This window comes from Antechinus flavipes, chromosome 6, assembly GCF_016432865.1.
Source record: "Antechinus flavipes isolate AdamAnt ecotype Samford, QLD, Australia chromosome 6, AdamAnt_v2, whole genome shotgun sequence".
In the NCBI taxonomy this organism is placed as follows: domain Eukaryota; kingdom Metazoa; phylum Chordata; class Mammalia; order Dasyuromorphia; family Dasyuridae; genus Antechinus; species Antechinus flavipes.
The window spans coordinates 253395541-253423421 of NC_067403.1; the positions used below are offsets into that span (position 1 = coordinate 253395541).

At 58.7% G+C, this 27881-nt stretch overlaps 3 protein-coding genes across 4 annotated transcripts in view; 2 read left to right on the forward strand and 1 right to left on the reverse strand.

Moving 5' to 3' along the window:
- The window catches only part of FADS2 (fatty acid desaturase 2), a 40090-nt gene extending 37203 nt beyond the window's left edge, over positions 1-2887 (forward strand). Inside the window, exon 12 of the mRNA XM_051967167.1 lies at positions 114-2887. Coding sequence (XP_051823127.1) covers positions 114-165 — 52 coding nt within the window. The 3' untranslated portion in view covers positions 166-2887. The remainder of the gene's footprint in view (positions 1-113) is intronic.
- Positions 434-6346, forward strand: LOC127541697 (WAS/WASL-interacting protein family member 3-like). Its single transcript, XM_051966913.1, has 6 exons — positions 434-1308; positions 2383-2531; positions 3575-3765; positions 5012-5235; positions 5383-5567; positions 5931-6346. The coding sequence occupies exons 1-6, from the start codon at positions 434-436 to the stop codon at positions 6344-6346; spliced, it is 2040 nt and encodes a 679-aa protein (XP_051822873.1).
- FADS3 (fatty acid desaturase 3) lies at positions 6003-26867 on the reverse strand. Of its 2 annotated transcripts, XM_051967168.1 has the most exons (12): positions 26641-26867; positions 18198-18308; positions 17555-17752; positions 16153-16254; positions 15041-15163; positions 14387-14447; positions 11128-11204; positions 10418-10515; positions 9082-9178; positions 8074-8153; positions 7611-7736; positions 6003-6458 (listed from the first exon to the last, which is right to left on the reverse strand). In XM_051967168.1, exons 1-12 carry the CDS (start codon positions 26845-26847, stop codon positions 6407-6409), a joined length of 1332 nt encoding a protein of 443 aa, XP_051823128.1. In that variant the 5' UTR covers positions 26848-26867; the 3' UTR covers positions 6003-6406. The 2 variants fall into 2 exon arrangements, with proteins under 2 accessions (XP_051823128.1, XP_051823129.1); XM_051967169.1 differs by lacking the exon at positions 16153-16254.
- Between the last annotated feature and the right edge of the window lie 1014 nt (positions 26868-27881).

Genomic DNA, 27881 nt, shown 5'->3' on the forward strand with positions numbered 1-27881 from the left:
CTTAGAACAAATGCCCGTTCCTCTCCCTGGGCCTCAGTTTCCCCATCTTCCCCATGAGAACTTTGGACTAGATGCTTCTGAGAGTGCCGAGAGCCTCCTCTTCCTCCCCACAGGTCCTTGAAGAAGTCGGGAGACCTCTGGCTGGACGCTTACCTCCACAAATGAAGCCCCCACCCCCACCTCAGGGACCTGTGGGACGGGAGGCAGGGACTGAGCAGCACCTTCGGGTTCAAGCAACTTGAGCTCCTGCAGGAGGGCCCAGGGCCATTTCAGACTCCCCTCTCTCTGTCTCTGTCTCTCTGTGTCTCTGTCTCTGTCTCTCCGTCTCTGTCTCTCTCCAGGGCGCAGCCCCTTCTCCTTTCCTGGCATCTGCCAGTGGCCAATCAGGCTTGCTTCTTTTCTTGGGTGGGAAACGGGACGGACTCTTTTGCTTATGGGAGTCTCTGGGCTCCAGAGATGCTGGGTCTCATTCCAAGGTGGCTTCCGCTTCTGGCCTCCATGTGACCAGCTGCCCTGCCTCGACTTCCCTGAGAGAAAGAAAGCGGTGCTGCGTTCCCTCCCGCCGCAGCCCCCCTTCCCTGTGCAGCCCCCTCCCCTCCGCCCCTGCTGGGGGCCTGGCCCCGGGGCCCTCGCCCTTCCTTCCTGTTCCGCACTCCCCCTCCCCAGTAATCACCAGCCCCCAGCCCTCCCGAAACGTGGCCCGGAGCCCTCGGGGATCACTGAGGAACAGCAGGTGCGCTCAGGAGACCCGGGATCAATCTCAGCTCGTGACGGACATCCAAGGGATGCTGAGAAAGGCTCTGGCCTTCGCGTTCTTCTGTCAGACGAGGGGAGCGCGGCGGGGACCCCCGGGCTCTCTCCAAGTCTCAAACGCCTTGAACCCACGGCCAGCTCCGCCCGGTTTCAGATCCGAAGCGCCTGGTGCCCCCTTCCTCCCGAGGGTCACTGGCTGCTGCTCCCCCAGGGCTGGAGTTGGAACTCCCCAACCAGGAGCTGTCCAGCACCTCCCGCCCCAGCTCATGGGGACCAGAGAATGCCCAGAACCAAATGGGCGACTGAGGCAGCTGTTGGGGCCACACCACTGCCTTCTTGGGAGTTTTCCGCCTTCCTTTCCCGGGTCCCCGTCCGGCAGTCAGCCAGCCCCGCACCCCCAAATGTGCCCCCCCCCCCACTCAGTCCCGGGCCTGGCTGCAGATTTAGTCAGCTAGACAGGGGAGGGGCCCCCGTGGGATTACTGAGAGCCCAAGCTCGCCTCCCTTTGCAGAAGGAAAAACTGAGGCTCCCAGAGGCCTGCCCGAGACCCCACAGGTAGCGAGGAGCACGGCGGGGCTTCCCACGCGAGTGGTCTGGCCCCGAACCCATTGCTACTTCCACTAGACCGAGCTGCCTTCTCTCCGGAGGAACAACCCACAGCCCCTCGGGCACACATCATTGGTGGCCTTAAGAAAATTCGCGTCCTCCTCTTTTGATCCAGATGCTGTGAGAGGCTACCTCGGAGGGGGGAGGAGTCCAGAGCACAGACACATCCTCTGCTCCTGTAATGGGAGGGCGGTGCTCAGGTCACCCCTTTGCCCGTCCGTCAATCACCCGGCAGATGGTTGTTGGACTTCTTCCCCCGTTCTGGCCTCCCTCTATAAAGTGAAGGGGTCGGAGTTCCCGCCTTCGGGGACGCAAGATCTCCTCCCTCTGAGCACCAGCATGATCTTGTCTCCTCCCTCGGGCCCTGGAGTTTCCATCCCTCCTAGTCCAGCTGAGGAGCGCCCGCCCCTCTTGGTCCTGTTTTGCTTAGGGTTAAGTTGGGCAGCTCAGAGCACTGCCATCTTTAGTCACTCTTGGGTGGATCTCAGAGGAAGGTGACGTTTTGGGGCTGGGAATGGAGGCCTTCCAGCCTTGGACCCCTCCAGGAGTTGTTGCCCCCCCGGGGGTCGTTGGGCTGGAGGGAGCATCCCAGGTGAAGCTTCCGGAGAGGAGGGAGATGAGACCAGAGGGATTCTCAGCCACCCCTTCTTCCCCTCCCCGCACCGGGCAGGATCCTGCTGATCCTCCGGCAAGTCTCCCTCTCTGCTTTGGAAATGCTTGATTTTCCTGCTCCCCTTAGAGTAAAATGTGTGAGACTCACCAACTTAGGGCCCTTAACCCCTTAGTTATCTGGACTGACAAACTGTTCAGGTTCAGCACAAGAGTTAGATTTAGACTGGTCCTGACCTTGTGACCCCGCCATTCCCAAGGTGTAGGATGGTGGTTAGGAGTATTCGCTATCCGTAGCATCCCCTTTAATCGTCTCTTCACTAGATTAGAGCGTTTCTGTCTTTGAGGGACAGAGACTTGGGTCTCCTCTTCTGGTGCTTCCCTCTTCTTGTTCCTCCCGTTTCCCCTCCCAAGCCCCCTCCCCGTGTCCCTGGAACTGCTGGAGGGTGCAGGCCAGTTGGATAGAGATGGTCAGTGGGGGCCCTTGCACAAGGAGGGACCTTGGGCCCTGGAGGTTTTCAGGATGAAAGAAGGGATGCAGGGAAGTGATTGGGCCGGAGAAAGTGAGAGAAGGCGTTGATGCTCAGGAGGAGGACTGTGGGAAAGGTGAGGGATGAGAAGGCAAGCTCCTGGCGGGACTGCCCCCCGAAGCCGCTGCTCGAACCTCCCGCCATCCCGCGGGAAGAAGGAAAGCAATGTTTTTTTTAGCAGAATTGTAGCCTGGGTCCTTAAGGGAACCTTTCCTGACCCCCTTCCCCCATCCTTAAGCCACACCCCCCCCCCATGGAGGCAGAATTCTTAGGGAACAAGGACTTGATTTGACTTTCCTCCCCTCCCCCACGCTGTTTTGGGAATGAATGAAAGGCCCATTTTGTTGCGGTGTTCTTGGTACTCAATAAAAATTGACCTTTTGTGTTAAGCTGGTTTGTAACCTCTGGGAACCGGGCCTGCCTTGGAGCGGGGGCCAGGGGTGCTCCAGGGCTGCGGGAGGCGGGACGGGATGTCCTGAGACGCCCCGCCTGTGGTGGGACATGGGGGGGGAGGCTGGCTGGGCTTCCCGGCATGGGAGGGAAGGTGGTCACTTGTGATGAGCTGGGGAAGGGCTCCAGATCCAGCCTCAGAAATGTTCTGTCTTGTCCCTGGGGCATTACTTAGGTTGGGAAAGCAGGGAGAGGGCCGGGTTCTCGGCTCTTTCCGTGTGGCTGTGGACGTCGACCAGTTATAAAATGAGGTGAGGGTCCCAGGCCCTGCCTCCATCCTCATCCCGGTGCTTTCCCCACTGCGGGCTCTGGCCACTTCTCCCGCCGGGCCCCAGTAGGCAGGGCTCCTTGGTCTCCCGTGTGGCCTGCAGAGCCTCCCTCTCAGCAGTTACCCCTCCTTTTCCTGCCCCTCCCCCTTGCCCTCACCCTCTCCTCAGTGAGCCCAGTTCTTGGCCTGGAGACTTCTATCCCAGCTCTGTGCAAGGGTCCTGGCCTCCCCGGCTCCCCTGGAGGGCCCACCCTTCCCAACTGCCTGGGCCGGACTCCACCTTGGGCTGAGCCAGCGGGGACCCTCCGTGGGGAGACGTCCAGAACCCTTGGCTCTGGACTTTGCTAAACCCCGACAGGTACAAGCTTCAAGGCCCCAGAGGGCTCTGTCAGGCTTGGGGGCCCGTGTTCGCTGCCGGGCTGCAAGGTTCAAGACCGGCCTCCAGGTGATCGCTGCTCTCCAGCCATCAACTGCCTGGGCAGGATGGAGGCCCTGGAAGTGGCGTCGCCTTTTGGGGCCAGATGGGCCAACCTCTGTGGGCCTCCATCTGTGAGCCTCCATCTCTGTGAGCCTCCATCTCTGTGGGCCTCCATCTCTGTGAGCCTCCATCTCTGGGCCTCCATCTCTGTGAGCCTCCATCTCTGTGAGCCTCCATCTCTGGGCCTCCATCTCTGTGAGCCTCCATCTCTGTGGGCCTCCATCTCTGTGAGCCTCCATCTCTGTGGGCCTCCATCTCTGTGGGCCTCCATCTCTGGGCCTCCATCTCTGCCTCTGCAGAAGCAGAGCTTGGGCCGGCTCTAAGGTCCTTTCCCCTGCTGGGACTCTAGGAAATGCTCATCACTGGGACCGTGAGCTGGGAGAATCCCAAGAGCTCCTCATCTTTGTGTCCAGTGTCATGTCAGGCTAAAAGGCCAGAACCCAGAAGAACCTGGAGCCCAGAACCCGGATCAAGAGCTGGGATCGCTCTTAGAACGGGAAATGTCAGAGCTGGGAAGGGGTTGGAACAAGGAGTATCAGGGAATATCAGAGAAGGTCAGAGCAGATGGAGCTTAGAACAGGGAATGCTGGAGCTGGGAAGAGCCCAGAGGGAACCTAGAACAGGGAACATCTGAGTGGACACAGAAATCTGGATTTTTCTGTCTAGTCCAGCCCTTGTGTTTCCCAGATGAAGGAATGTTTGGCCCATGTGGTGCAGCAGCAGGCTGAGGGGCAGCGCCTGGCCTAGAACCCGGCCTAGAACCCGGCCCTCCTTGGGGAGCTCACAGCCTGGCAGGGGGCAAGGTGTGCCAGTGACCACCAGGGGGCAGCCCGTCCTCGGGGAGCCACGGCAGGAGCTGGAGAGAAGTGCTGCGGGATGGCAAGTCCTGGCAGCCGGGACTCCTGGGAATGCTCTGGAAAGCCAGTTTGCTGCGGAGACTGCGAGGCTGGGGGCCAGAAGACGAGCTCCGGGACCAGGGTCCCTGCCCTCTCTGGCGATGGAGGAGGAGCTCCGGCCCGGCCCTCATCCCAGGATGCTCCTCTTGCCGAAGGAAGCTTTTCCCTTCCCCTTCTCCCCTGTGTTCTGCACGGATTCACCTCACATCCGTATTGGGGGAGGCAGAATGTGGCCCAGAGAAAGACTCCTCCCCCTTGGGGGGACTTACATGCCCAGGATGGAATGTGGTATACAGTAGGTGACTAATAAAAGCTTATGGCAGATCATCCTTGACCAATCACGCGTCCCCAGGGCCCCGCTTCCTCTTGTGCAAGTGTCAGAAACTCCCTTGGCCAGTCTTACCGCCCCGCCCCCCCCCAGCTCACTGGCTGCTGCCTGGATGCTCTGCCTTTTCTTCTCTGTTCCATCTACCCAATCACCACCCCCCCGCCCATCCCCCCCATCCTCCCGCCATTCAGCGAGCGCCAGTCCCCGGCCCCAGAAATAGTCCGAAACAGAAAGGAGCCTGGGCGGAGCCTGGGCGGAGCCTGGGCGGAGCCTGGGCGGAGCCTGGGCGAAGCCTGGCTCCGGCGGCAGCCGCCCAGGTAAATCAGTGAGAGTACTGGGGGGGAGGGGGCCCAGAGCCGGGACAGAAAGCCTCGAAGGAAGCGGTGCTGGATGGGGGCGGAGGGCACGGCCCGGCAAAGGCTCAGAGCGGGGAAGCCCCTGCCGATGTCTCCGTCTCCCTCTAGCGGCCGCCCCGGCCCGTGTCAGGCTCCGACCCCAGAGCTGGCCTCCGGCCTGCGGTTCCGAGCGGCAGCGGGGCGTGGAGAGCCCCAGGGGGGGACTCGGAACCCGGCCCGAGCACCCAGAGGTTCTCTGACAGGAGTGGGCGGGGCAGCTGGGGACCGGCCGGTCCTCCCGGATCCCAGGAGGGGTGCGGTGCCCACCGTGACCCCCAGAGGGCGGCGCTCCCACTTCCCCTTCCTCTTGGGCCCCTGCTGGGGGGGGGTGCTCAGCCTCCCGCCCGCCCCCGGCTTCATACCGGCTGCAGGGTGGGAGGCTGGGAGGGGGCGTCTGGCCCAGGGACCCCGGATTCTAAGCCCGTCTGGCTCTTACTGTCTGCGGGCTCTTGGGCAAATTGAACCTCGGTTTCTTTAACTGCTTAAAGGAGGTTCTGGAGATTTCTTCAAACTTGGGCATTAGGAACGGAGCTAGGGGGCGGGGGAGGGGGGCAAGAAAGCTACATTTGAGCGAGCTCCCCCCCCCATGTGTGCATGTGCCTCCTGACTCCACTCAGAGCGTGCCCACTTTGCAGATAATAAACTGAGGCTGGAGAACACGCACTCAATGCACAAACCACCGGAGCCGCTTCCGATTTATCAGCGCGCTTTTAATCATTATCCTTCGGTGCTCACAAACCAGGCCGGAAGTGGAGGCCCAGGCGGAGGCCCACAATGCCCAAGAAAGGAGGCTGCGGTCTCCCAGGGCAACGGGCGCCCCGAGTCTGTGGCCCCCGGCCGCGTCCTCCGGGGCCTCTCCAGGCGGGGCCGGGGCTCCGGGTGGGCTTCAAAGGGCCCAGGAAGACGCCGTGCTGGCCCGGGGCCAGTTGGGGCCCAGCTGTTTGGGGTCGGGCCCGGGGGCTCGCCGGCTGGCCCTTCCTCCCCCCGGAATCAGCCACGGAGCCCGAGGCCGAGAGTCGGGGCCACGCACTGAAGGTGCCCCCGTGGGGGGAGGGGGCGGTCAGGGGGCCCCGGGCTTCCCCACCTGGCAGCTTCACTCATGGAGGTAAGCCTCCAACCAAGCGTCGCCAGACTTCTTCAGGGTCCTGTGCAAAGGCAAGGACATCGTGGCTAGCAGAAGCGAGGTCGGGGCACGCCCGGAGACCCCTGGGAAAAGCTGGACGGAAACAGAGCCTGGTGCCGGAGGCAGCGACCGCCCGGGGCCCCTGACCTTGGTCTGAGCCCCGCAGGATGGGGAGGCCGGGAGGTTTGGCCTCTGACCCCAACCTTCCAGTCGCTCCATGACTCCGAAGGAGGTTTGGGCGCCTCTTCTGAGAAATGAAGGGCTCAATGGCTGCTCTGCAGGCTCTCATCCCTGACCTGTGTTCTAAGCTCCCTCCCGACTCTAACATCCGGTTCTAAGCTCCCTCCAGGTTCTAACATCCAGTTCTAACCTCCCCCAGGCTCTAACATCCGGTTCTAAGCTCCCCCAGGCTCTAACATCCGGTTCTAAGCTCCCCCAGGCTCTAACATCCGGTTCTAAGCTCCCCCCTCTAACATCGAGTTCTAAGCTCCCCCAGGCTCTAACATCCGGATCTAAGCTCCCCCAGGCTCTAACATCCGGTTCTAAGCTCCCCCCTCTAACATCGAGTTCTAAGCTCCCCTGGCTCTAACATCCGGATCTAAGCTCCCCCAGGCTCTAACATCCGGTTCTAAGCTCCCCCCTCTAACATCGAGTTCTAAGCTCCCCCGGCTCTAACATCCGGTTCTAAGCTCCCTCCAGGTTCTAACATCGGTTCTAAGCTCCCTCCAGGTTCTAACATCGGTTCTAAGCTCCCCCAGGCTCTAACATCCGGTTCTAAGCTCCCCCGGCTCTAACATCCGGTTCTAACCTCCCCCCCTCCCGCTCTGCCTTCGCTGTCCCACTCCCCTTACTTTCTGAGCTCCGCCTCCGACGCCCCTCTCCGTTCCCAGCTCCCCTCCCTCCCAGCTTCTCCCCGCTCTCCCTGGCTCTAATGGGTCACAGGGGCTCCGGCCCGAGCCGCTCCTGGCCCTCTCCTGCGGGGCCGGCAGAACATGACAACCTGCAAATGCACTTCTGTCATCGCCCCGACCCAGGAGCGGGGAGGGAAGGACAAAGTCCCTCCGTGGCCCCCAGGGGGCGCCGCTCCCGCTTCCCCTCCCTCTTGGGCCCCCTGCCGGTGGGGGACCGCTCTGACCCGCCCTCCCCCCTCCCCCGCGCCCAGCAGGCCCGTTACCCGACAATGTCCATCAGCGCCTGGGCGAAAGGCTTGACCTCGTAGCTGAGCCCGTGCTTGGCGCACAGGGACTTGACCAGCGGCGCGATCTTGTGGTAATTGTGCCGGGGCATCGTTGGGAAGAGGCTGGCGGGAGGCGGGAGGAGAGAGGAGGGCTGGGGGTGCCATGAGGTGCCCAAGCCCCGGGACCGGGAGAGCTCCGGCAAGGTCCTGGCAGCCCCGCCCCTCCCCCCGCCCCGGCCTCAGTGTCTCCATCTGTGGGATGGGCAGCCGGTTCCATGCTAGACCTAGGACCCTCAGCCCTCCTGCCTTCGTTTCCCCATCTGCCTTTGGGACCCAGGCAGGAAGTGAGAGGCGGGATGTAACTCCGGGCGGGCAGACCCCAGACCCAGTGCTTCCCCCTGCGGTTAAAGCTGCCCCCCAGGTGCCCCCCTAGGCCCTCCCAACCCCCCCCCCCACTCACTGATGCTCAATCTGGAAGTTGAGGTGGCCGCAGAACCAATCCACGAAGAGCGAGGGCTGCACGTTACACGTGGCTTTCAGCTGTGGGGGCCCAGGGTTGGGGGGTCAGATAAGGGCCTCCCCCCTCACTGCATCCCTGGCAGAGCCGGGCAAGCCCCGAGTCTGAAGGATTGGGGTCTTGGGCCCGGGGCCCGTCCGTCCCTTCTAGTTGACCCCCCCCCTTTCTCGGCCTCAGTTTCCTCACCCGCCTTCCTTCAAACCCTCCCCTCCCCCCTTACTAATCTGAGAGGTGGGAACAGCGACGCTTTCGCGACCGAACTCGTGGCGGGAGGAAGGGTTTCAGGAAGGCCACCAGGTGGCGCAGAGGAGCCACATTCACAGGCAGCCACATGGGACAGCCGAGGGACGGGGGAGGGGCCATAACGGACACAGGATAACTGCGTGTTCCTGTTCCCTCTGTGTGATGGTGTGTACACCTCTCTCTGTCTCGCTTCCTCTGAATCTCTCTCTTTCTCCCCCCTTCTCTCTCTGTCTCTGTCTCTTTCTGTGTCTCTGTCTGTCTGTCTCTCTCCCCAATCTTTCTCTCTGTCCATCTCCCTATCCCTCTTCTCTCTCTTCTCTCCTTCTCTCTCCCTCCCTGCTTTCTCTTTCCCTCCCTCTCTTTCCCTCTCTCCTCTCTGTCTCTCTCTCTGTCTCTCTCTCTCTGTCTCTCTCTCTCTTTATCTCTGTCTCTGTCTCACTGTCACTCTCACAAGCCTTCACAGTGTGTTAACATCAGTAAAGAAGCAGCTTTACTAAAAGTCCCGGTTTAGTAAAAGGCTCCGCGGGCCGCACAGAACCGAGGGATGGGGGACGTGGGAAGTTGCCCCGCCGGCCGCCCTCCCTTCCCGGGCCCAGCTTGTCGTCCCCGGGCGCTGCCCGCTTCCGTCCCCTTCCCGGGCTCAGCTTGTCGTCCCCGGGCGCTGCCCGCTTCCGTCCCAGCCTGCCTTGCTCAGCCCCGAGCTCTCACCTGGCCGCTGACCCAATCCCGGTGTTTCTCGCTGCCGATGTCCCTGGGGAGGTGATTCATCTGGGTGATCCACACGAACCAGTGACTCTCCAGGACCCTGGGGAGGAGAAGAAGCGGGCGCTGCCCTGCCAGTCTCCCTGGGCACGCCCTGTAGAGCCCGGGCCGGGGAGCCAGGCTGAGTGGGAAGGGTAGGAACAGCAGAGGGCAGCGCCACTGGCGGAAATCCCTCTGGTTCCTGGGAGAGGAGGAGCCTCAGTGGCCAAGGACACTGGTGTTTATCAGGCAGAAGAGGAGGGCACCGGGCACGATGCCCTTTCAGGTCACTCCAGCTATTAATGAGGATCGCAGAGGGACTTGGGAGAAGCTGCTGAATCACTGCCACCATTTCACCAATGAGGAAAATGAGGCCCCGGAAGCTGAGTGACTCGCCCAAGATCACACAGGGAGCGGGTTTCAGAAGCAGGATTGGAACCCAGGTCCCCAGACTTTGAATCCCATGATCTTTGGACTGTAGGAGAAGGAACTTTGGATTGGGAACCAAAAGAAATGGTTTTCAATCCCAGCTCTGCCACTTCTCAGTACTTCCCCTCCTTAAGCCTCAGTTTCTTCATCTACAAAATGGGAACAGGAGGGCCCTGTACTTGCCCTACAGGTGGGACAGATGTGGGGAAGAGCTTTGTAAACCTCCAGAAATGTCCGCCATCCTCCTCATTAGGAAGGAAAGGAGGCCGACATTTCATTTGGTAATTGGGCCGGGCAGTTGGACGAGCCAGGCAGGACCAGAGAAATGTTGGCTTCTGGGCCCCGGCCCCGCCAAAGGGACTTTTCTCTGCCACATATTGTGCCCATGCCCCTCTCCTGCTCAGTAACCTCTCGGGGCTCCCTATTACCTCTAAGATCAGACAATGTCCTCCGTGGCACTTAAGACCCTGACTAATCTAGAGTCTCCCTGCGTTTTCAGTCTTTTCATCCTTTCTTCCCTCTGATATCCATCCATCGTTCCCAGCCTCTCTCTGACTTAGCCTTCGCCCAGTCCTTCCAGCTCCTCAGCGGGCCCGCGGCTTCTTCAGGCCGAGGCTCAGACCCCGCCTCCGGGAGAGGCTTTTCTGGTCCGCCCTCCCCCCTCGCCCCTCCCCGCTCGGACTGCCTGGGATTACCTTCCATTTGCTCTGTGGGTACCGAGGGACCCCTTAAGTGCGCACGGGCTCCCGCGGAGCGCTCCCAGGCCCGGGACTCGGCGCTGTCTCGCATCCTGGCGCGCAGTCGCTTTTAACAAATGTCTCTGACTGACTGACTGAGCCCCTCCCCCCACCAGGCCCTCCCCGCAGGGACCTACCTGACCAAGATGAAGAAGAGCAGCGTTCCCAGGATGCCGTAGAAGGGGACATAGCACGTGAAGAATCGGACGTAAAAACTCAGGGCCCAGAGCAGGTCCTAGGGAGAGGGGGGGCGTGGTGGGGGCGCCATTGGGACCCTCAGTATCCTCCTCTGGCCCATCCCCTCCTCCCTTTGTATCCCTCCCCACTCTGGGGTGCGGGACAGGCGCTGAATGACACCGGAAGGAGGGGCCGGAGCCCGGGGCGGACAGAGGGGTGCTCATAGTCTTTCCAGTTCCCATTCAGTTCGGCCCCAAAAGACCCGGGCCCACTGAGGCGGCTGAGTTTCCCGTCTTCTCCCTTGTTCCCCGGAGCATCTCTCATGTCTGTCTCTGTCTCATTCTATCTCTGCCCTTGTTCCCTCTCATTCTGTCCCTGTTTCTATCACTTCTCCGTCTCCGGCACTTGTCAGCCTCTCCGCCTGTCTTTCTCTCTCTGCGTCTGACTCTGTGTGTGTCTCTGTTTCTGTCTGTCTGTCTGTATCACACACACACAGCCTTTCCAGCCCCTCCACCATCCTCCTCCCACAGTCTCTGTCTCTGTTTCTCTCTTCCTCTGTCTCTCTCTCTCACACACACACATACACAGACGTTTCTAAGGAGCTCCCTCAACCCTCCTCCTCCCACACCGGCCCTGCCTCCTCCCTCACCAAGCACCCCCCATCACTCACCGCCCACTTCATGCACACCAGCATATAAGCCAGGTTTTCCACCTCAAAATTCACCAGCGTGAGGAGGGGCGGCCCAACTGTGAGGGAAGAGCAGGGGCCGTCAGGGGGAAGGGGCTTAGCTGACCGAGTGCTCGGGGGACGTCAAGGACAAAACCGAGATGGAGGCGGAGAACTCGAGCTCCAGAGCTGGAGGGGACCGACAAGGGCACTGGGTCTAACAGTCACATTTTACAAATGAGGAAACTGAGGCCCAAAGAGGAGGACTTGGAGGCTGTTGGAAGGAAGCCATGCTGAGGCTTGGAGAAAGCAGAAGAGGCCTCCCTGGAGGAAGGAAGGCTAAAGAACCGGAAGTGGCCACATCCAGCCTTGCCCTTTCTTTTAGTGGTCATGTTTCCAGACTCCGGATTTGAATCCGGCTTTGGACACTGAGCAGCTCTGGGAGCTTGGGCAGATCACTGCAACACTCAAAGCCCATTTATTCATTTCTACATCACAATAGCACCTCCCAACGTTCCAATGAGATAACACGAGCCTTTGAATGCCATTTAAACATTAGCCACTGAGGACATGGGTTTGAATCCCCTCTCCGTACTCCTACTGGGGAGAACTCGGCCAAGTCTCTTCCCTGTGACAGAACCGTGCGGGGAGATCCGACTAAACAGCTAAGGAGCCCCAGCTTTTAAGAGTGAGCAGGACCGGAGAGCCAGCTACGCTAACTTTTATCGCGTGTTTTTGTTCTTGCCGAGGAAGTGTTGCCACGACTCGCGAGTGAGTTGGATGTCAGTGAGGGAGGGCTGTGCAAAGTCACCAGCCTCCCTTTCTCCTCCAGACCTATCTGGATTCAATGGGCAGATATAGACCAGGATGACCGGAGAGGGCCTTGGATGCAGTGGGAGCGCCGGCCTTTTTAAGCTGAGGTCTTTCCCAAGTCTGTTTGTCTGAGGCAACACCCATTCACTAACACTAACCCACACCCAGCAGGAATTCCCAGGGTTCCATGCCCATGATGAGTGGGTGTCTGCTTGAACCCTTTCAAATTAAGGAACGGCCCATTTAACTTGGAGATAGGTAGCCCACCCCCACCCCCGCCTCAGTTTACCACTGTGCTCACTCACTCACTCATCCACTATTGCTCCCGGTTTTGCTATCTGGGGCCAAGCAGAACAACCCTAATTCTTCTCCCATGTGACAACGCTTCAGATGCTCTTCCACAGTCTCCTCTTCTCAATCAGCCTACTATGTGTCGGGCACCGCACAAAGTGCTGCGGATACAAAAAGAGGCAAAAGACGGTCCTCGCCCTCATCCCCATCCAGCTCTAGAGCCTCTAGATCTCGTTCTGGGCCACGCGCAGAATGAATGGGAAATGTCTGAGAGAGGTGAGGGAAGGTGGTTTCTTTCTTTGAAAAGTGCAGGGAGATCAGACTAAACAACTAAGGAACCCCAGGTTTCAAGAGTGAGCAGGACCGGAGAGCCATCTATGCCACTTTTATCGTTTTTGTTCTTGCCGAGGACCACGATGGCAGGAAGCGATGCCGTTGATGGTCACAGGGAAGGTGGGAGTAGGAAGGATTTGGGAGAAAGAGAATGATTCCTATTGGACATCTCCAAGAACAGAGCTGCGAGACCGCAGGTAAGAAGGGAGCTTGGGGCAGGGGACGTAGATTTAAGAGTCATCGGCACAATGGAGATAAAGTCCGGGGGCTGAGAAGATCCCCAAGTAAAACAGAAAGAAGGAGAGAAAAGAGTTTGGAACTAAATGCCGAGAGACGCTATCATCAGAGAACCTGATCTAGAGCCCGAGAAGGGGAAATAGAACCAGAACTGGAAAGGGGGTGTCATGGTGGGAGAGGGGGATGGGAAGGCGGGACCAGAATTCGGTAGGAACTACCGGACGAAAGAAGGGGAAGAGGAAAGGATTTCGGACAAAGAGAAAGCTGTTGCCTATGGAACAGGGATTCCAGAGGGCACCGTGGGATTGGAGGGAAGAACGCGAGGGAGCTGAGAAATCCCATGGGGTGGGGATTCTGATAAAGACCCCAGGGGTTCCGAATCACTTTTTCAGGCTAGACAGGAAGACTGACCTTCATCTTCATGGCCTGCGGCCCTTTCCCATCGTTACAGTTAAATAATTAAGCCAAGTGTCATCCAGAAAGCGATTTATTTAGCCTGCATCAAAACCGACCAAGTTCAGGGTTCTAAGTAGCCTAGAACTCGGAACCCCGGTTTTTATCCGTTAATATTACAGTCCGGAGGGAATGGTGAGCAGGATGAAAAGATTAAGACCCTGATTTGACAATGGGGGCCGGAGAGGGATTGGGAGGAGGCTGAGGAGAGACGCAAAAGGGGGAGTTTGGGGACATTCTGCTTGGCGGGTAATTTTGTGATTTCTCCAAACTCAGGTGACTTTGAAATTTAACTTCACAAAATGATGGGAAAAGGAAAATGGAATCGGTACCGCTGTTTCACTGGGACACCATCCTGGTCATCGTCCGGCTTATCAACATCCTTCTTAATCTGTGGTCTCCAAAACTGAAGCTAGCCCTCCAAAGGTTTGCCCAGGGTGGAGTCCACCCCTCATTCCCGGAGACCCCACTTCTGGTCATGTTGCCCAGGATTATCCTCTGAGCTTTCTTGGTTGCGCCATCACGCTGTTAACTAAAGATTCGGTTTGTGGCCCACTAAAACCTCCAGATCGTTTTCGGAATGACTGCTATAGAAGCCTTCTTCCCCATTTTATACTTGCAAAGTTGATTTTTTTTTTTATGCCCAAGTGCAAGACTTTACATTTATGCCCGTGACTTTGGTCTTAATAGATTGGATCTCATTGTATGAGTCTCTGGACCTGATGTCAGGAAGACCTGAATTCAAATCCAGCTTCTGTCACTTCTGTCACTTCCCTAGTCATCTGAGGAAATAACTTCATCTCTGTCTGCCTCAGTTTCCTCAAATGTAAAATACAAAATTGTAAAGTAACAATAACATCTACCTCCCGGGGCTGTCGTGACGATCAAATGAGATGATATTTGTAATGTGCTTGGCACACAGTAGGTAGGCACACAGAAGGTCTCCTTCCTTCTCCCCGCCCCCCGCTTCTGGCTTTTGGACACTGACTCTGTCATCCAGTGTATTAACCATCTTTTCTAGTTTGGGGTCAAAGGCAAACCTGGAGAGCAGGCCACCTGATCTCAGCCGCCTCTAGCCCCAGGGTCCTGGGGAGGTAAAGGGGGTGCAGGAGCCCCAGGGACCCGGGGTACTCACTTAGGAAGAAATACTGGTGCTGGTGGTTATAGGGGAGGTACCGCCGCTTCTTCTTGCCGTACTGGAGGAGAAAGGAGAGCTGGGTGAGGAGGGAGCCCGAGGAGCTCCTTCCGTGTCCCCAGAGAGCCCTGAATGAGGGGCTCCCATGAGCCTGATCCTTTCGGACGAGTAGATGGGCAGGAGCCGGCTCCTGGTTTTTTCCCATCAGGGGAGCGGGGCCGGAGCATTAGCCACACTTTCTCCTCCCTAAGCCCTTAGTGCACAGGGCTCCGGGTCTGGGTGCTCTGGGTGCAGGGTTGGGCTCAGGGTCCTGCTCGGTAGGGGTTGGGGATGCTCTATGGCCAGGATTCAGGGGCTGGGCGGTAGCCGGGGCCTGAGGGGCTGCTACATGTTCAGGGTCAAGAAGTCCTGTCCCCGGCAGGGATGGCGCAGAAGTCCCTGGGGTCAGAAGGGAATCTCTCCCAGTCCTAAGCGTCGGTTCCTGTGTTCTCAGCTCGGAGCAGATGAATCACCCATTGGGGAGCAAAGCAAAGGGGGCCCTCCACCCAGAGATTAGCAAGAGTGAGGAGCTCTGGAGAACCTGAGTTCTGTTCACCTCCTCCCCCTCCCTCCGGAGGCTGGAGGCCCCCCCGGCACTGGGTGCTCTGCCCGTACCTCCACCGACGACTCTCCCAGCAGAAAAACAGGGGCCAGGGTCACGTCCGGGTCCTTGTAGAAGACGTTGGGCTTGGCGTGGTGCTGGAAGTGACGGAAGTTCCACCAGTGGGCTGAGAAACCCTGCAGAATGGGGGGGGGGGGCAAGGTCAAGTTCAAGGCACGGGTTGGGGGCCTATCTGACCCCCAGACAGGGTGGGTGAGGGAGCTTGCAGTTGGATGCCTCCCCCCACCCAGGGCAGAAGGGCAGAAGGTCCAGGTGTCCTCCTCCCTGCCTCCATCACCTCTCTGGGAAAAACCTTCTCAGGAGAAATCCCCCTAAAGCACAGATGGAGCCTGGGTATTTGATCGGGGAGTTGTCAGATGTCAGAGCTGGGAGGGACTATAGGGCAGAACGTAAAAAGTTAAGAGACGGGAGGGACCTTAGAATAAATGTTCTAAAGGGATGCTGAGGTGGGAAGGACCTGAGAACAAAGAACACAGGATGTATGATCTGGAAGGACCCTAGAACAGAGAATGTTACAAGTAGAAAGACTCTCAGAACAAAGGACATACATAGAATGTATGAGCTGGAGGGACTCTAGAACAGAATGTTACAAGTAGGAGGGCACTTAGAACATGGGATGTCAGAGCCAGGAAGGACCTTAGAACAAAGAACACAGAATGTATGTTAGAAGGACCCTAGAACAGAGAATGTTACAAGAAGAAAGACTCTCAGAACAAAGGACAGACATAGAATATATGAGCTGAAGGGACTCTAGAACAGAGAATGTTACACGTAGGAGGGCACTTAGAACATGGGATGTCAGAGCTAGGAAGAACCTGTCAAAGCTGGAGGGATCTCAGAAGGTGGATACTGGCTGGGGCCTTGGATGGCCTGTGGTCGCCTCCAGACCCAAGTGCCCTCACTTTTCAGAGCAGAGCTGAACGCCCGGCGGAGTTAGCGGCCTCGGGACAGGAGGAGCAGTGAGTTAGCGCTAACACTAGGGGGGGCCTCTGCACTTTACCTGGCCACCCCTGTGGGCTCCAGGGGAAGGGAGCCCGGGTTTTCTGGGGCAAAGAGGAATAGGTGCATCCCCTCCCCCTCACACCCGGGTCCGGCCGGCCCTCACCTTCAGCTGTCCCATCACAAACTGCTGGCCCACATGGTTCCATCTGGACTTCTTGAAGACAGAGACGTGGCCGAGGTCGTGCTGCAGGCACCAGCTCTGGGCCTGGGAGAGGGGCAGGGAGGAAGCTGAGCAGCTAGAACAGAGGGGGCTGCTCACCCATTCAACTCCAAAAGCACTTATGGAGTGCCTGCTGTGTGTGTGTGTGAAGCACTTATGGAGAAGTGTCTACTGTGTGTGTGAAGCACTTATGGAGAAGTGCCTACTGTGTGTGTGAAGCACTTATGGAGAAGTGCCTACTGTGTGTGTGAAGCACTTATGGAGAAGTGCCTACTGTGTGTGTGAAGCACTTATGGAGAAGTGCCTACTGTGTGTGTGAAGCACTTATGGAAAAGTGCCTACTGTGTGTGTGAAGCACTTATGGAGTGCCTGCTGTGTGTGTGTGAAGCACTTATGGAGTACCTACCTGCTGTGTGTGTGAAGCACTTATGGAATACCTGCTGTATGTGTGTGTGAAGTACTTATGAAGTGCCTACTGTGTGTGTGTGAAGCACTTATGGAGTGCCTGCTGTGTGTGAAGCACTTATGGAGTACCTGCTGTGTTGAAGCCCTGTCCAAGGTACTAGATACTCAGACACGAAATGAAACCTTCCCACTTTCACGGGGTGGAAGCAGAGTGACACATACGTGGGACATGGGGAAGACCCAAACAAAGGGCTCTAGAAAAGGCTGAGGAAAAACACGTCTGCAGCTGGGAGAATCAGGGTGGGCTTCGAGGCGGAGGCAGCACCTGAGCTGAGCCATGATAATGTAAGCAAAGGAAGAAGGCCTTTATGTTACAGGTCGGGTTGTCTAGTAGTGAGGACATTAAACTGGGGCCGCTGGGGTTCCTGGCCTCAGTTTCCCTATCTGTAAAAATGAGGAAGATAATAGCCTTGATCTCATGGGTTTGTTGCGAGGCTCAAATGAGATCAGAGGTATTTAGCAAAACTTTATAAATCCCTTTGTAATCGCTGGCTGCTGTACCCAACTATCAGAACACGGGGAAGGGCCGTGAGACCAGAGGGGGCAGCTTGACACCAGGGATCACTGCTATCATCTCTCTAAAGGGAGAGAGCACCTCGGCGGGCATTTAGTCCAGCCTTCATTTTACAAAGAAGGAAACTGAGGCCCAGAGAATGACTTGCCCAGCATCACAGTGTCTGAGGCAGGACTCGAATCCGGGGCCTCCCGATTCCAAGGTGGATACTGCACTCAGCACCCCGGGGGTATCATCAGAGACACGGTTTTCGGGCCGCCTGTTTTCCAAAAGGGAGCCCTGCTTTCCCAGGCCGTAGCTCAGGTTTCGGGGCGGCTCGAGCGGACGCCCCCATTCTGGGCCCCTCCGGCCCCCGAGGGCGCTCACCTGGGAGATGGCCAGGACCACGGCAGCGAGGAGGGTGGGGCCCCAGCCGGCGCCCAGGAGGTAGATCACCAGCCAGGCCAGCCCCTCCATGAGCAAGATGTGGCCCAGGATCAGGGAGAAGAACTTGGTGTCGGCCTCAAACAGCTTCATGTCCTCCATGGCCCGGCGCAGGGCTCGGAAATCCTCGATCAGCTGCTCCTGGGGGGAAGGAGGCGCGTCTCTGGCTCGGCCCCAAACCTAAATCCAGATCCCCCAGTTTCTCTCTCCCCTCCCCGGCCCCCATCTGAGGGCCCGGCTCACCGCCCCCGTCAGGCAGGAAGACGAGCACACAGTCCCAAAGACACTTGGGTTTCTGGACACTCTCCCCTCATTCTCCACTCCCCGGGAGCCCTCCTCTCTCTAAGCGATAAAAGGGATCTCCTTGTGTGGGGGTGAGCTCCCCGTCACTGGAGGCCTTCTTATAGAGGGGACTCCTGCTTCAGGGAGGGGTTGGAGGCCCTCAGGTGCAATCCCATAACTGAGCGAGTCTATGAAGCATAACTGTCCCATTCTCTAGATGAGAAAACTGAGGGACAGTGCCTGACCCAAGGTCACACATCCAACACTTATTCTCCTCTCCCCAGAGAAAGGGATCTTCACTCACGTTTTGCTGTCTGTCCTGGCTGGGCTCCCCAGGGGCCAGCTCCCCAATTAGCAGGGGCTTCAGGAACTTCCTCACAAAACCCAGGTCCTGATGGAAGGCGTGGAAAGCTTCCTGGGCGGGGAGAAGAGATGCATGAACAGACGCCGACAGAGACTCAAGAGAGAGGGCGGAAGGACTTTTGCCACCGTCGGCCCGTCCCAATAGACTCCCCCCGGCCCCGACTCCTCCCCACCCACTTGGTGGCCATGTCCCTAGCCTGGGTCGGAAATCTGAGGCTGGAACAGAACCAGGACCGGTGGAGCCGCTTTGGGGCAAACTCGGTGTTTGTTTCATCTCTTCCCCACTAGATTGTGAACTCTTCGAAGGGAGCCAGTGTTTTTGCTTTTCTTATTTTATACGTCTTCAGTCCTTGGCACTTAGTAGGCATTCAATTTAATGATTGATTACCCACAAGGCAGTGGGGTAAATATAAAGCATTAGGAAGCTGATTTTGCCCTTTGGAAATGGAGTTAACTTGGGACAGCTCTCCAACAGGCCTTTCTATTTGGGTTTTCAGAGTGGGGCAGTGACAGTCCCTCGTGGAGAGGAAATCACCACAGGATCTCCAGCTAGGAACGTTCTTGGAAGGCTTTTTGGACCAACTGGACTCCGAATAGGAATCACTTTTCTAGACTCCATCTTCAATTGGGGGGGGGGGAGGGTCCCTCTAGGTTCCCTTGGAATAGAGACACACGCGCCCTCCGGAGGCCATCCCTTCTCCTTCCACACAGCTGTGATAGTGGAGGATCTTAACCAAAGCCAAGCTGAAATCTTCCTCCTTCCTCATTCTAGACCAAGCGGAACAAAGCTGATGGAATCCTCCTCCATGACAGGCAGCCCTTCACGTCCTCAGAGAAAGCTACATCCTTCCCTCCCACTTCCTCCGGGTTTTCTTCTCTAGACCACATCAGGTCCTCTAACCCAGGGCTCGAAGCCCGCCGCCACCTTGGCCACTTTCTTCCCGACGGCTCCTCACTATCCTTCCTAGAACAGGACTCCCCCGGCCGAATACAACCTTCCCAAGGCAGTCCAGCACAACGCCGCTTCCCTCCTCCTTGCTTTTCTTAGTGCATCCTGGGAAAGCGCGGGTTCTTTGGCCGGCCCTCCCGGCCCATTAGCGCACACGGGGCTCGGGTCTGCCGAAACTCCCAGACCTCTTTAAGAGGAGCCATTGTCTGGCCCCCTTCCCCCCATTTATACTCAGGAAGCTGATTTTTTTGAGGACCCATTTTTCCCCCACAAGTTTAATTCCTGTCTCCTGTCATTACATCAGCCGTTTCTGGAAGGACTCCATCTGTAATTGTAATGATCGCGCTCCATCCCGGAACGGACTTGAGAACATGCCCTTCCCCCCCTGGAAGCGGGGGCCACCGCGGCCGGGACGGTTGTAAATCCCGTCGGCCGCCGCGGGACGGTCGGCGGACTGAAGCGGCTGTTTGTTTCTCGTGAGCTTTTAAAATCCTTTTTAATGGGGCATGAGTCACTGCAGGGGCAGAGGCGGGTCAGATTTTGAAATAAAACTGATGTCAAAACAAATGATGTCCATCAAAACCAGACCCGCAGCAGACAGTGACAGCACGGACTTAGCAGCTTTCCACCTGAGGCGCCCCTGACCTCCCTCCGCCAAGAGGGGCCTGGGCTCCGGCTCCCACCCGCGGGCTTCCATGAAGCCGATTTTCGGAGCCTACACGTAGAAATATACATACATACACACTTTATTACATTTGGCCTTTCATTCTAGTCTATGGATATCCTTTTTTTTTCTGAGACAACTGGGGTTAAGTGACTCGCCCAGGGTCCCACAGCCAGGACGTATTAAGTGTCTGATGCCAGATTTGAACTCGGGTCCTCCTGACTGCAGGGCTGGTGCTCTCTCCACTGCACCCCCAGCGGCTCCGCTACGGATATCTCCCTAGCTCTTGATCCCGGTGGGCTAAGTCGGTGTCAGAGCTGAGGCGGATGGGGGGGGGAGAGGCCACGAAATTACAACCTTCCTCCAAAACCAGTGTCAGAGGTAGAAATGCTGAGCGGCCCAGGGCAGGTCCCTGGGGACTCCACTAAAGGCTTCCCCAGGGGCTGCTACTGACCCACCATGACTGTGCTTGGATCGGCCAGTTAGCCAGTCAACGGGTCAGTCACTGGGCTAAGCCCTGGGTTCAAAGCTCGCCTCTATTAATTCCTATTGGAATCCTTCTCTTTTGGGGGGGGTCTCAGTTTCTTTATCTGTAAGATGGGGAGAGGGCATGTTTGGGCCAGGCGGTCTCTCTCAACTGCCATCTAGCTCCAAATCTCTGCTTCCAAGATTGGGAAGGGCCATGGCGGCAGCCCTACGGGTGCCGGGAGGGGCAGCCTGCAGGGAGGGGCTGGACAGACCCTCTGGGAGACCACACACTCACACACCCCTACAAGTTTCTATTTCCAGCCTTCGCTCTGGGGGTGAGATCACTACCGGCCTCCTCCCCATCTGGCGGCGCCCCAAGTGGGGATGATTCATGTTTCCTGTTCCCCCAGAGGCACTTCCCGTCTCCCTGGATACCTCAGCAAGGTACAGGGAGGGGGCCACTGCCTTTCAATGTGGGAACAGAGAGGCCGGCGGGGGAGGTCTCATGATGAGATGGAGAGAAAATCCTCTGCCGGACCTGGAGGCAGGAGAGCCTCCTCTCCGCCTGCGCTTGCCGGCCCGGCCCTGCCCTCCGGGGGGCCCGGGTTCTTCATCTGTAAACTGGGCCTAGCTGCACCTCCGGCTGGGAGAGGGGGTGAGCTGCGGATGAGATAATGCCCATAAATGACTCCGTAATGTTAATGCATAATGAATGCCGGCCATTAGGAGGCTTTGGGGGAGGTCAGTTCTTGTCAGAACCTGTAACTTCTTGTCTTTGAGGTTTCCTGGACACACAAAGAGGTTTGTTGCCTCTGGACACATGACCAGGAACATGGGGGGGGGGGGCTTGAAATTAACCCCTGGCCTTGCGGATTCCCAGACCTCTCGCCCTTTTGACTCCCAGACCTCTCCCCCAGCCCCTCCGGACTCCCAGACCTCTCCCCCAGCCCCTCCGGACTCCCAGACCTCTCCCCCAGCCCCTCCGGACTCCCAGACCTCTCCCCCAGCCCCTCCGGACTCTCAGACCTCTCGCCCTCTGGACTCCCAGACCTCTCCCCCAGCCCCTCCGGACTCCCAGACCTCTCGCCCTCTGGACTCCCAGACCTCTTCCCCAGCCCCTTCGGACCCCTAGACCTCTCCCTCCAGCTCGGCGGCCTCTCTCCTGAGCTCCATTATGCTCCGATTCCCTTCCCCGGCTCCCACCTGTGTCTCGCTCGGGTAGGAAGGACCCGGGTAGAAAGTGGCAGCTCAGAGCTAGCACCCCCCCCCCAAGAGTTCAGGGAAGTTCTCAGTGCCTTAAACCCATACCCTTACATAAGGAATATTTAAGGCACGACAGATGGCCGTGGTTCCGGCCTCGCATCCTTCTTGGAGACTGGTGAGAGACACTGGGAAACCGGGGTGGAAATGGAGGCTTGGGCTCCCCCAGGCAGACCTGGACCTGATCTGTGACTGAGAGTCAGGAGGATTGTTTGGGTGTAAAATCAGTTAAAGTGCGCCCGGGGGCAGGGGGAGGGCTTGGACCCACCTTCCTGGTTCCCAGTGCTAGTCTGCCTCTCAGCAGAGAGAGGAAAAAGGGTCTGGGCTTGAGTGGCACTAGGACTGGCTCAGGTTCTGTGAGCATGACATGAACCAGGAGCTTTCGGAGCCCAGTCTGAAAGGAGAACAGGACTCTGGCCACAGGACCACAGAGGCTCAACGTGGGGAGCTCCTATCCAGAGCCACAGAGCGGGGACGCGGGGAAGGAAAAAAGTGTGGCCCGATCTCGTGCTCGGCATCCGGGCTCCTTTCCAGGGAAGCCACAGCGGTCCCTGCCACGCTCCCCGTTCTCAGCTCACGCTCCGCGAATGTTGCCGGCAGCCTCCCACGGACGTCTCACCCTGCCAAAGTGCTGGGTAGAGAAGCCCCGCACACCCGGCGTGACTTTGGGGGACCCGAGTCCTGGGTTCTAGAATCCCTTCCAGCTCCAACATTACGTGTTCTGAGATTTACTCAGACACTGTGTGTCCCGATACCCTCCAGCTCAGACATCCAGGTTCTAGGATCCTCTTCTGGCACTAACATTTTCCATTCTGTGTTCTAGGGTCCCTTTCAGCACTAATATCTGATGTTCCAAGATCTTCATCAATTCAGACCTTCTATTTCTTGGTGCTTTCCAGTTCTGACATTCAGGTTCTCGGATACTCTTTCGGTACTGACATTCTACATTCTGTTCCAATTCTAACATTCTGTGGTTCTAGAACTAAAATTCTGTCGGTGTGCTAAGGTCCCTTTCAAAACTATCACTCTACAGCCTGTGTTCCAGGATCCTTTCAAGCTCTAACATCTGGGTTCCAATATATTTTCCCAGCTCTGTGTTCTATGTTCTAAGGTCTCTTCCAGCTCTAATAGTCTATATTCTAAGAGCCTTATCTGCTCAGACATTCTATGTCCTGATGCTTTCCAGCTCTGACATACAGGTTCTGAGATCTCTTTCAGCACCAAGAGTCTACATTCAATGTCCTAAGTTCCCTTCCAGCTCTAATATTCTATGTTCTAAGGCTCCTTCCAGCTCTAACATCCAAATCTTAGGAGCCTCTTTTGATTCTAACATTTTACAGTCTGTGTCCAGCTCTAACATTCTGTGAGCTAAATCCTTTTCAAAACTAAGGCTCTACAATCTGTATTCTAAGGTCCTTTCCAGCTCGAACATTCTGGGTTCCAAAATACCTTTTTTAGAACCATTGTTTTAAGGACCTCTCTATCTCTGCCTCCCCAAAAGGAAATCTAACCATCAGCTCTCCCGAGCCAGGACAAGGTGGTCTTCCTCCTCCTCCTCCTCCCCCTCTGAGCTTCCCCGAGCTCCCTCAAGCGGCAGCTCGAACCCCCCCCCCTTCCTGGTCTCCCCCGCCGTCTCTGGCCACGCGACTCCTCTGTGCACGGCGGTGCCCCGTTATTTACACAGCGTCTCCCCACTAAAAAACAAACTTTCAGGGGGCGGGGCCGATCCCTGCCTCTCTCTGTCCCCCCAAGTTTAGCCTGCTATCTAATAAGCATTTAACGGATGCTTTTTGACCCAATGACTCGCGACCAGCTGGTGTCGGTGTGGACGGGGTGGGGGGGCCGGAAGGAAGGACCCCCTCCCGCGGGGCCTCCCCCGCCCCCCGAAATGCAGCTCCCTGCTATCTCCCGGGATGCCCAACCTCTGACCTCACTTAAAACAACTGGAGCGATGTCCTGCCAGGAGTCTGGAGCGGAAAGACTGGTTGTAGGAATGCGGGAACTCCTACAGGGCCGGGTGGGACGGAGACAAGGAGCTAATAATAATGTCCCCCCCCCCCCGAAAGCCCTTTCCTTGGGAGGCGACAGCGGGACCAAGGACCCGACTCCCCGGGGAAGGAACACTCAGCCCAAACAATTCCTGCCCTAAGCCCTGCCCCCAGATGTCCAGGGCCGGCCCTGCCCCAGCAAAGCAACAAGGGGGGCTTTCCCGCCGGTGACCCCGGGAACAAAGGGAGCCATAATCTGGGCTGGAGCTGACACCCGCTAAGGGTTTCCGCCCGTGGGGCTCACACTAGGCTGTCTGGAGCAAGGCGGCCAGGCCTTTGGGCACGCCATAAAGTCGCTCTCAGATCGCTGCTCGGAGCGCAGATTGCTCCCGAGTCGTTTTTCAATCCTGTCCAACTCTTCGTGACCCCTTAGGGGGTTCTTGGCAAAGAAACTGAAGAGGTTTGCCATTTTTTCCTTCCAGCTCATTTTACAAATAAGGAAACTGAGGTAAATAGGGTGAAATGAGTTGCCAGGGTAACAGCTAGTAAGCGTCTGAGACTAAATTTGACTTGGGTTCTTCCTGACTCCACGCCTGGCACTCTACGCTACGCTACCGAGATGCCCCTTAAGGATAATGTGTATCACACAGCACACGCAATATACAACACACACACACACACACACACACACACAACACACACACACCCCTCTGGCTCTTGGATTGTTTTCTAAATCAGCCAGTTCAACAAGCAGAAATTGAGTGAGAGCCTAACCCTGCATTGAGCACCGTGGGGGAGCCGGGGAAAGAGGGGGAGTCAGCCTCAAGAAATGTCTCCTTGCTTTCTCTGCATTTGGAGTTGGGGAGCAGAGCTCAGATTCCGGCTCTGCAACTTATCACCCCCGTGTGATGTGGAACAAGATACTTTACCCCTATGGGACTCAGTTTACCCACCTGTAAAATAAGGAGAGCCAGGACTAGATGCTCTCTGCCCTAAGCCTGTGGCCAAATGACCCAGAGGCTCTGCTAGTTACCGATGTGACGAGGAAGTGGCTACAGGTCCCTCCCAGCTCTCCCTGCCAGAGCTGGCTTGAGGCGTTCACACAAAAAAGTGGGGAGTTCTGAGGAGAGAGGCCATTGGAAAGGCCTGGACCTTAAAGGAAGAGTAGGACTATTACACACACACACACACACACACACTCACACACACACACACACACACACACACACACACACACACACACACTCATTCCCACTTGGCTCTGGGGCCAATTGTTGCTTATGCCCATTAGTTTCTCCAGGAGAGCCAGTCATGGAGATCCACTGTTGGGCATAGGCTTCTAGACAGAGGCCCCTTGACCACAGAGATAGCTTCCCACTGGTGGGCGTAGGGTTCTAGACAGAGGCCCTTGGCCCGGCCCGGCGGCACACTAGTTTCCTGTGAACAGATGGCTGCCTTCTGGCCTCACGTCCTGGGCCCTCGGGACAGAAGAAATCTTCCCGAGGGAGTCTGGGAGGCTCGGCCACATTTCCATGCTGAGCCCGGAGAAAGGGGCAGGAAAATATGAGGCCGCCACCAGGGCAGCGGAGAAGGGGCTGCCTACATGATGGAGGAGCCCAGGAGACGCCCCCGCCGCCCTGACATCCTTAGGGATTCGTTTCTTTGGCTATGGAAGTGCTTCCCTCGGCCTCGGGCTCAGGAGGGGAATCTGCCTGGCGGCCTGCTGGGGGTCCGGGCAGACAGGAGGGCAGCACGGAAAGGAGCGGGATCGCCTCGGCCCTCACTTTCATTCCAATACTAATGGGACGTTCTTGGTTTCCCGGGTCCCAGGCCGACCAGGGTCCAAAGGTCTGAGCCTGGATCCCAGCTCTCCAGCGTCCTTGCTGTGAGCCAGAGGACCAGCCGTTACCCTTGTCTGGGCCCCGATTCCTCATTTGTGAAAGGGACTGATTCTTTCCTGAAGGGGCTGCTTGGAAGGTAGTGAGCTCCCCGTCCGGGATGGGCTCGGAGGCCTCCACCCAGCACTGGAATCCTGGCCCCGCACCATGCCCAGTGTTTGCCAACCCAACTGTATTGGCTGTGGAGCCTGACATGGCTGTGGGCGTGCTCCCCTTTTCTCTGAGCCGCCCCCCACTCCACACAGAGGAGCTGTTCTTGCGGGAGCTCCACCCCGTGGAAAGGGCCTGGCTCGTGCCTACAGCCCCGGGAGAGGACAGTGCCTCGGTCCCACCCGAAGCAGGATTTGACCGCGTCTTGCCGAGTGCAGGGACCTCCCTCCGGCCCCCTCGGCAGGTTCCCTTAGCTAACCCTGCTTGCTGCCTTCCAGGAGCTGACAGCCTCCCCAGCATGGCCCCTCGCACCCGGGCTGGGAGGCAGGCACCAAGCCGGGCTTCCAGAGCCAGGCGGCTCCCCTGCCCAGCCAGGGTGGCAGGACAGGCAGGGCCCCGTCATCCGGCTCCTAGGAGACTGGCTCAGACAGCGGCACTGGCCCTGGGTGAGTGAGTCACTGTTCTCCCCAGGGCGAGTTCCTTCCCTTCTCCAGGCCTCAGTTTCCTCATCTGAGAAGTGGGGATTCCAACCCCACGGCTCTAATCACTTGGGGACTGTCCACAGCCTCAGCTGGCTTTTCATTAGGACGGCAGCAGTCCCCTCCTCCCCTGCCTGGCCAGCCCCGGGGGCCCTCCCTGGGAGGCAGGTCGCACTTGCCCCCAGCCTGTGCCTGGGCAGATGGGGCACTCGGGAGGGCCACGGCACCTCAGTCCCGCGCCCCAGCGCCCGGGAGGGTTTCTCTCCGCCAGCGCTGCGCCTCCTTCCCCGACCTCAGTGGCCCCGTGGGGAGCAGCAGGGGCCCTGGGCTCCGGGGACTGGGCCGGGGTAGGGTCGGCGCACCTGGAGGGCGCATGCCCTGCACGCTCCCTTCCCCTGCGCGCTCCTCTCCCCGGACAGAGACTCGAGGGCGGCCGCGCGGGAGCGGTGGCTGCGAGTACCGGGCCCCTCCCTCCGAGCCCCGGCGCCCCAAAGCGAGGCCGCGCGGGGAGGGGCGGGGGCTGCCTACCGTAGCATCTTCTCCCGCGTGGTGGCTGATGAGGCGGCTGCCCCCGGGGTGCCGCTCGGCCCAGCGGCTGATGTCATACACCTTCCGCTCCATCACCAGCCACTTGTCGGTGGGCAGGCAGTGCTTCCGGATCTCCTCCCAGCCGTAGGTGGGCACGGGGGGCCCCCGCGCTCCGCCGCCCGGCCCGGGCTCCCCCGGCCGCCCCATGGCCCCTCCGTCCGGCCCGCCGGGCTCCGCGCCGCGCCGCCGCCGCCGCTGGCCGCCCCCTCTCCCTCCGCCGGCCTCGGAGGCCCGGGCCGCGGGCGCCCCCGGCGGCGCCGCCCCCGCCCCGGGGAGTCGGCCCTGCTCCCTGGCCCGGGCGCTGCTCCGGGCGGACTCCGCTCGCTCCCGGCCACCGCGGCCGGCCCTCGCTGCCTCCCGGAGGCTCTGAGCCTCCGAGAACTTTTCCCTCCCTTATAAATCCATTCACGGCGGCGCTCGGGCTCGCCCCCTCCTCCTCCTCCACATCCTCCACTCGTCATCCTCTCTGGCCGCTCCGCAGCCACCGGGAGCAGACGGCCCGGGCGCCAATCCAATCCCTGTGTCAACAGGCCCGGGGAGCTGCCATTGGCTGCCGCGCGGCCGCGGGGAGGCTGGCCCCGAATCGGGAGCCGGCCGCGGCCCCGGCCACCCCGGCACCCCCCCCCCCCCCGGGCTGCCCCAAGGGCAGGGCGCGCCGCTTCTCGGGGCCGGGGCAGAATCCGAACTCGGAGCTTCGCGAGGGGAGGAGAAGCGGGGGGGGGGGAGGGGGACGAGAAGGGAGAGGGAAAGGGGGGAAGGGAGGGGCAGGCTGCAGCTTTCCCTGCCAAAGCCCCGCTCGCAAGGCTCTTTCCTCCCAAGAGCTCGGGCACTTCTAGCCCCGCTTTATTGTGAAAAAGGCAGTGGGAAAGGACTTCCGAGAGCCCCACCCCCACCCCCAACCCAGTCTGGGGCCCTCGGAGCTGGAAGCCTCGGGGCCCGGGTAGCCCAACCCCCTCGTGTTACAGATGGGGAAAATGAGTCCCGAGAGAAGGGCCAAGTGGCCTTGGCCCAAGTCAGAGAAGTGCTAAATGGGAGAGAAGCCTCCCGGAGCAGGAGGCGTGAGGATCCCCCGGGCAGGAGGCGTGAGGACCCCCGGGGCAGGAGGCGTGAGGACCCCCGGGGCAGGAGGCGTGAGGACCCCCGGGGCAGGAGGCGTGAGGACCCCCCGGGGCAGAAGGCGT

Coding starts and splice junctions, on each gene's coding strand:
- LOC127541697 (XM_051966913.1), top strand. CDS start 434: ATGGGAGTCTCTGGGCTCCAGAGATGCTGGGTCTCATTCCAAGGTGGC. Junction 3,766..5,011: donor ACCTCTGTGGGCCTCCATCT/GTGAGCCTCCAT, acceptor GCCCCCCCCCAG/CTCACTGGCTGCTGCCTGGA. Junction 5,568..5,930: donor CCTCCCGGATCCCAGGAGGG/GTGCGGTGCCCA, acceptor GACTCCACTCAG/AGCGTGCCCACTTTGCAGAT.
- FADS3 (XM_051967168.1), bottom strand. CDS start 26,847: ATGGGGCGGCCGGGGGAGCCCGGGCCGGGCGGCGGAGCGCGGGGGCCC. Junction 18,309..26,640: donor ACGCGGGAGAAGATGCTACG/GTAGGCAGCCCC, acceptor CTCCCCGCCCAG/GAAGCTTTCCACGCCTTCCA. Junction 10,516..11,127: donor TGGTGTGCATGAAGTGGGCG/GTGAGTGATGGG, acceptor CCCTCTCCCTAG/GACCTGCTCTGGGCCCTGAG.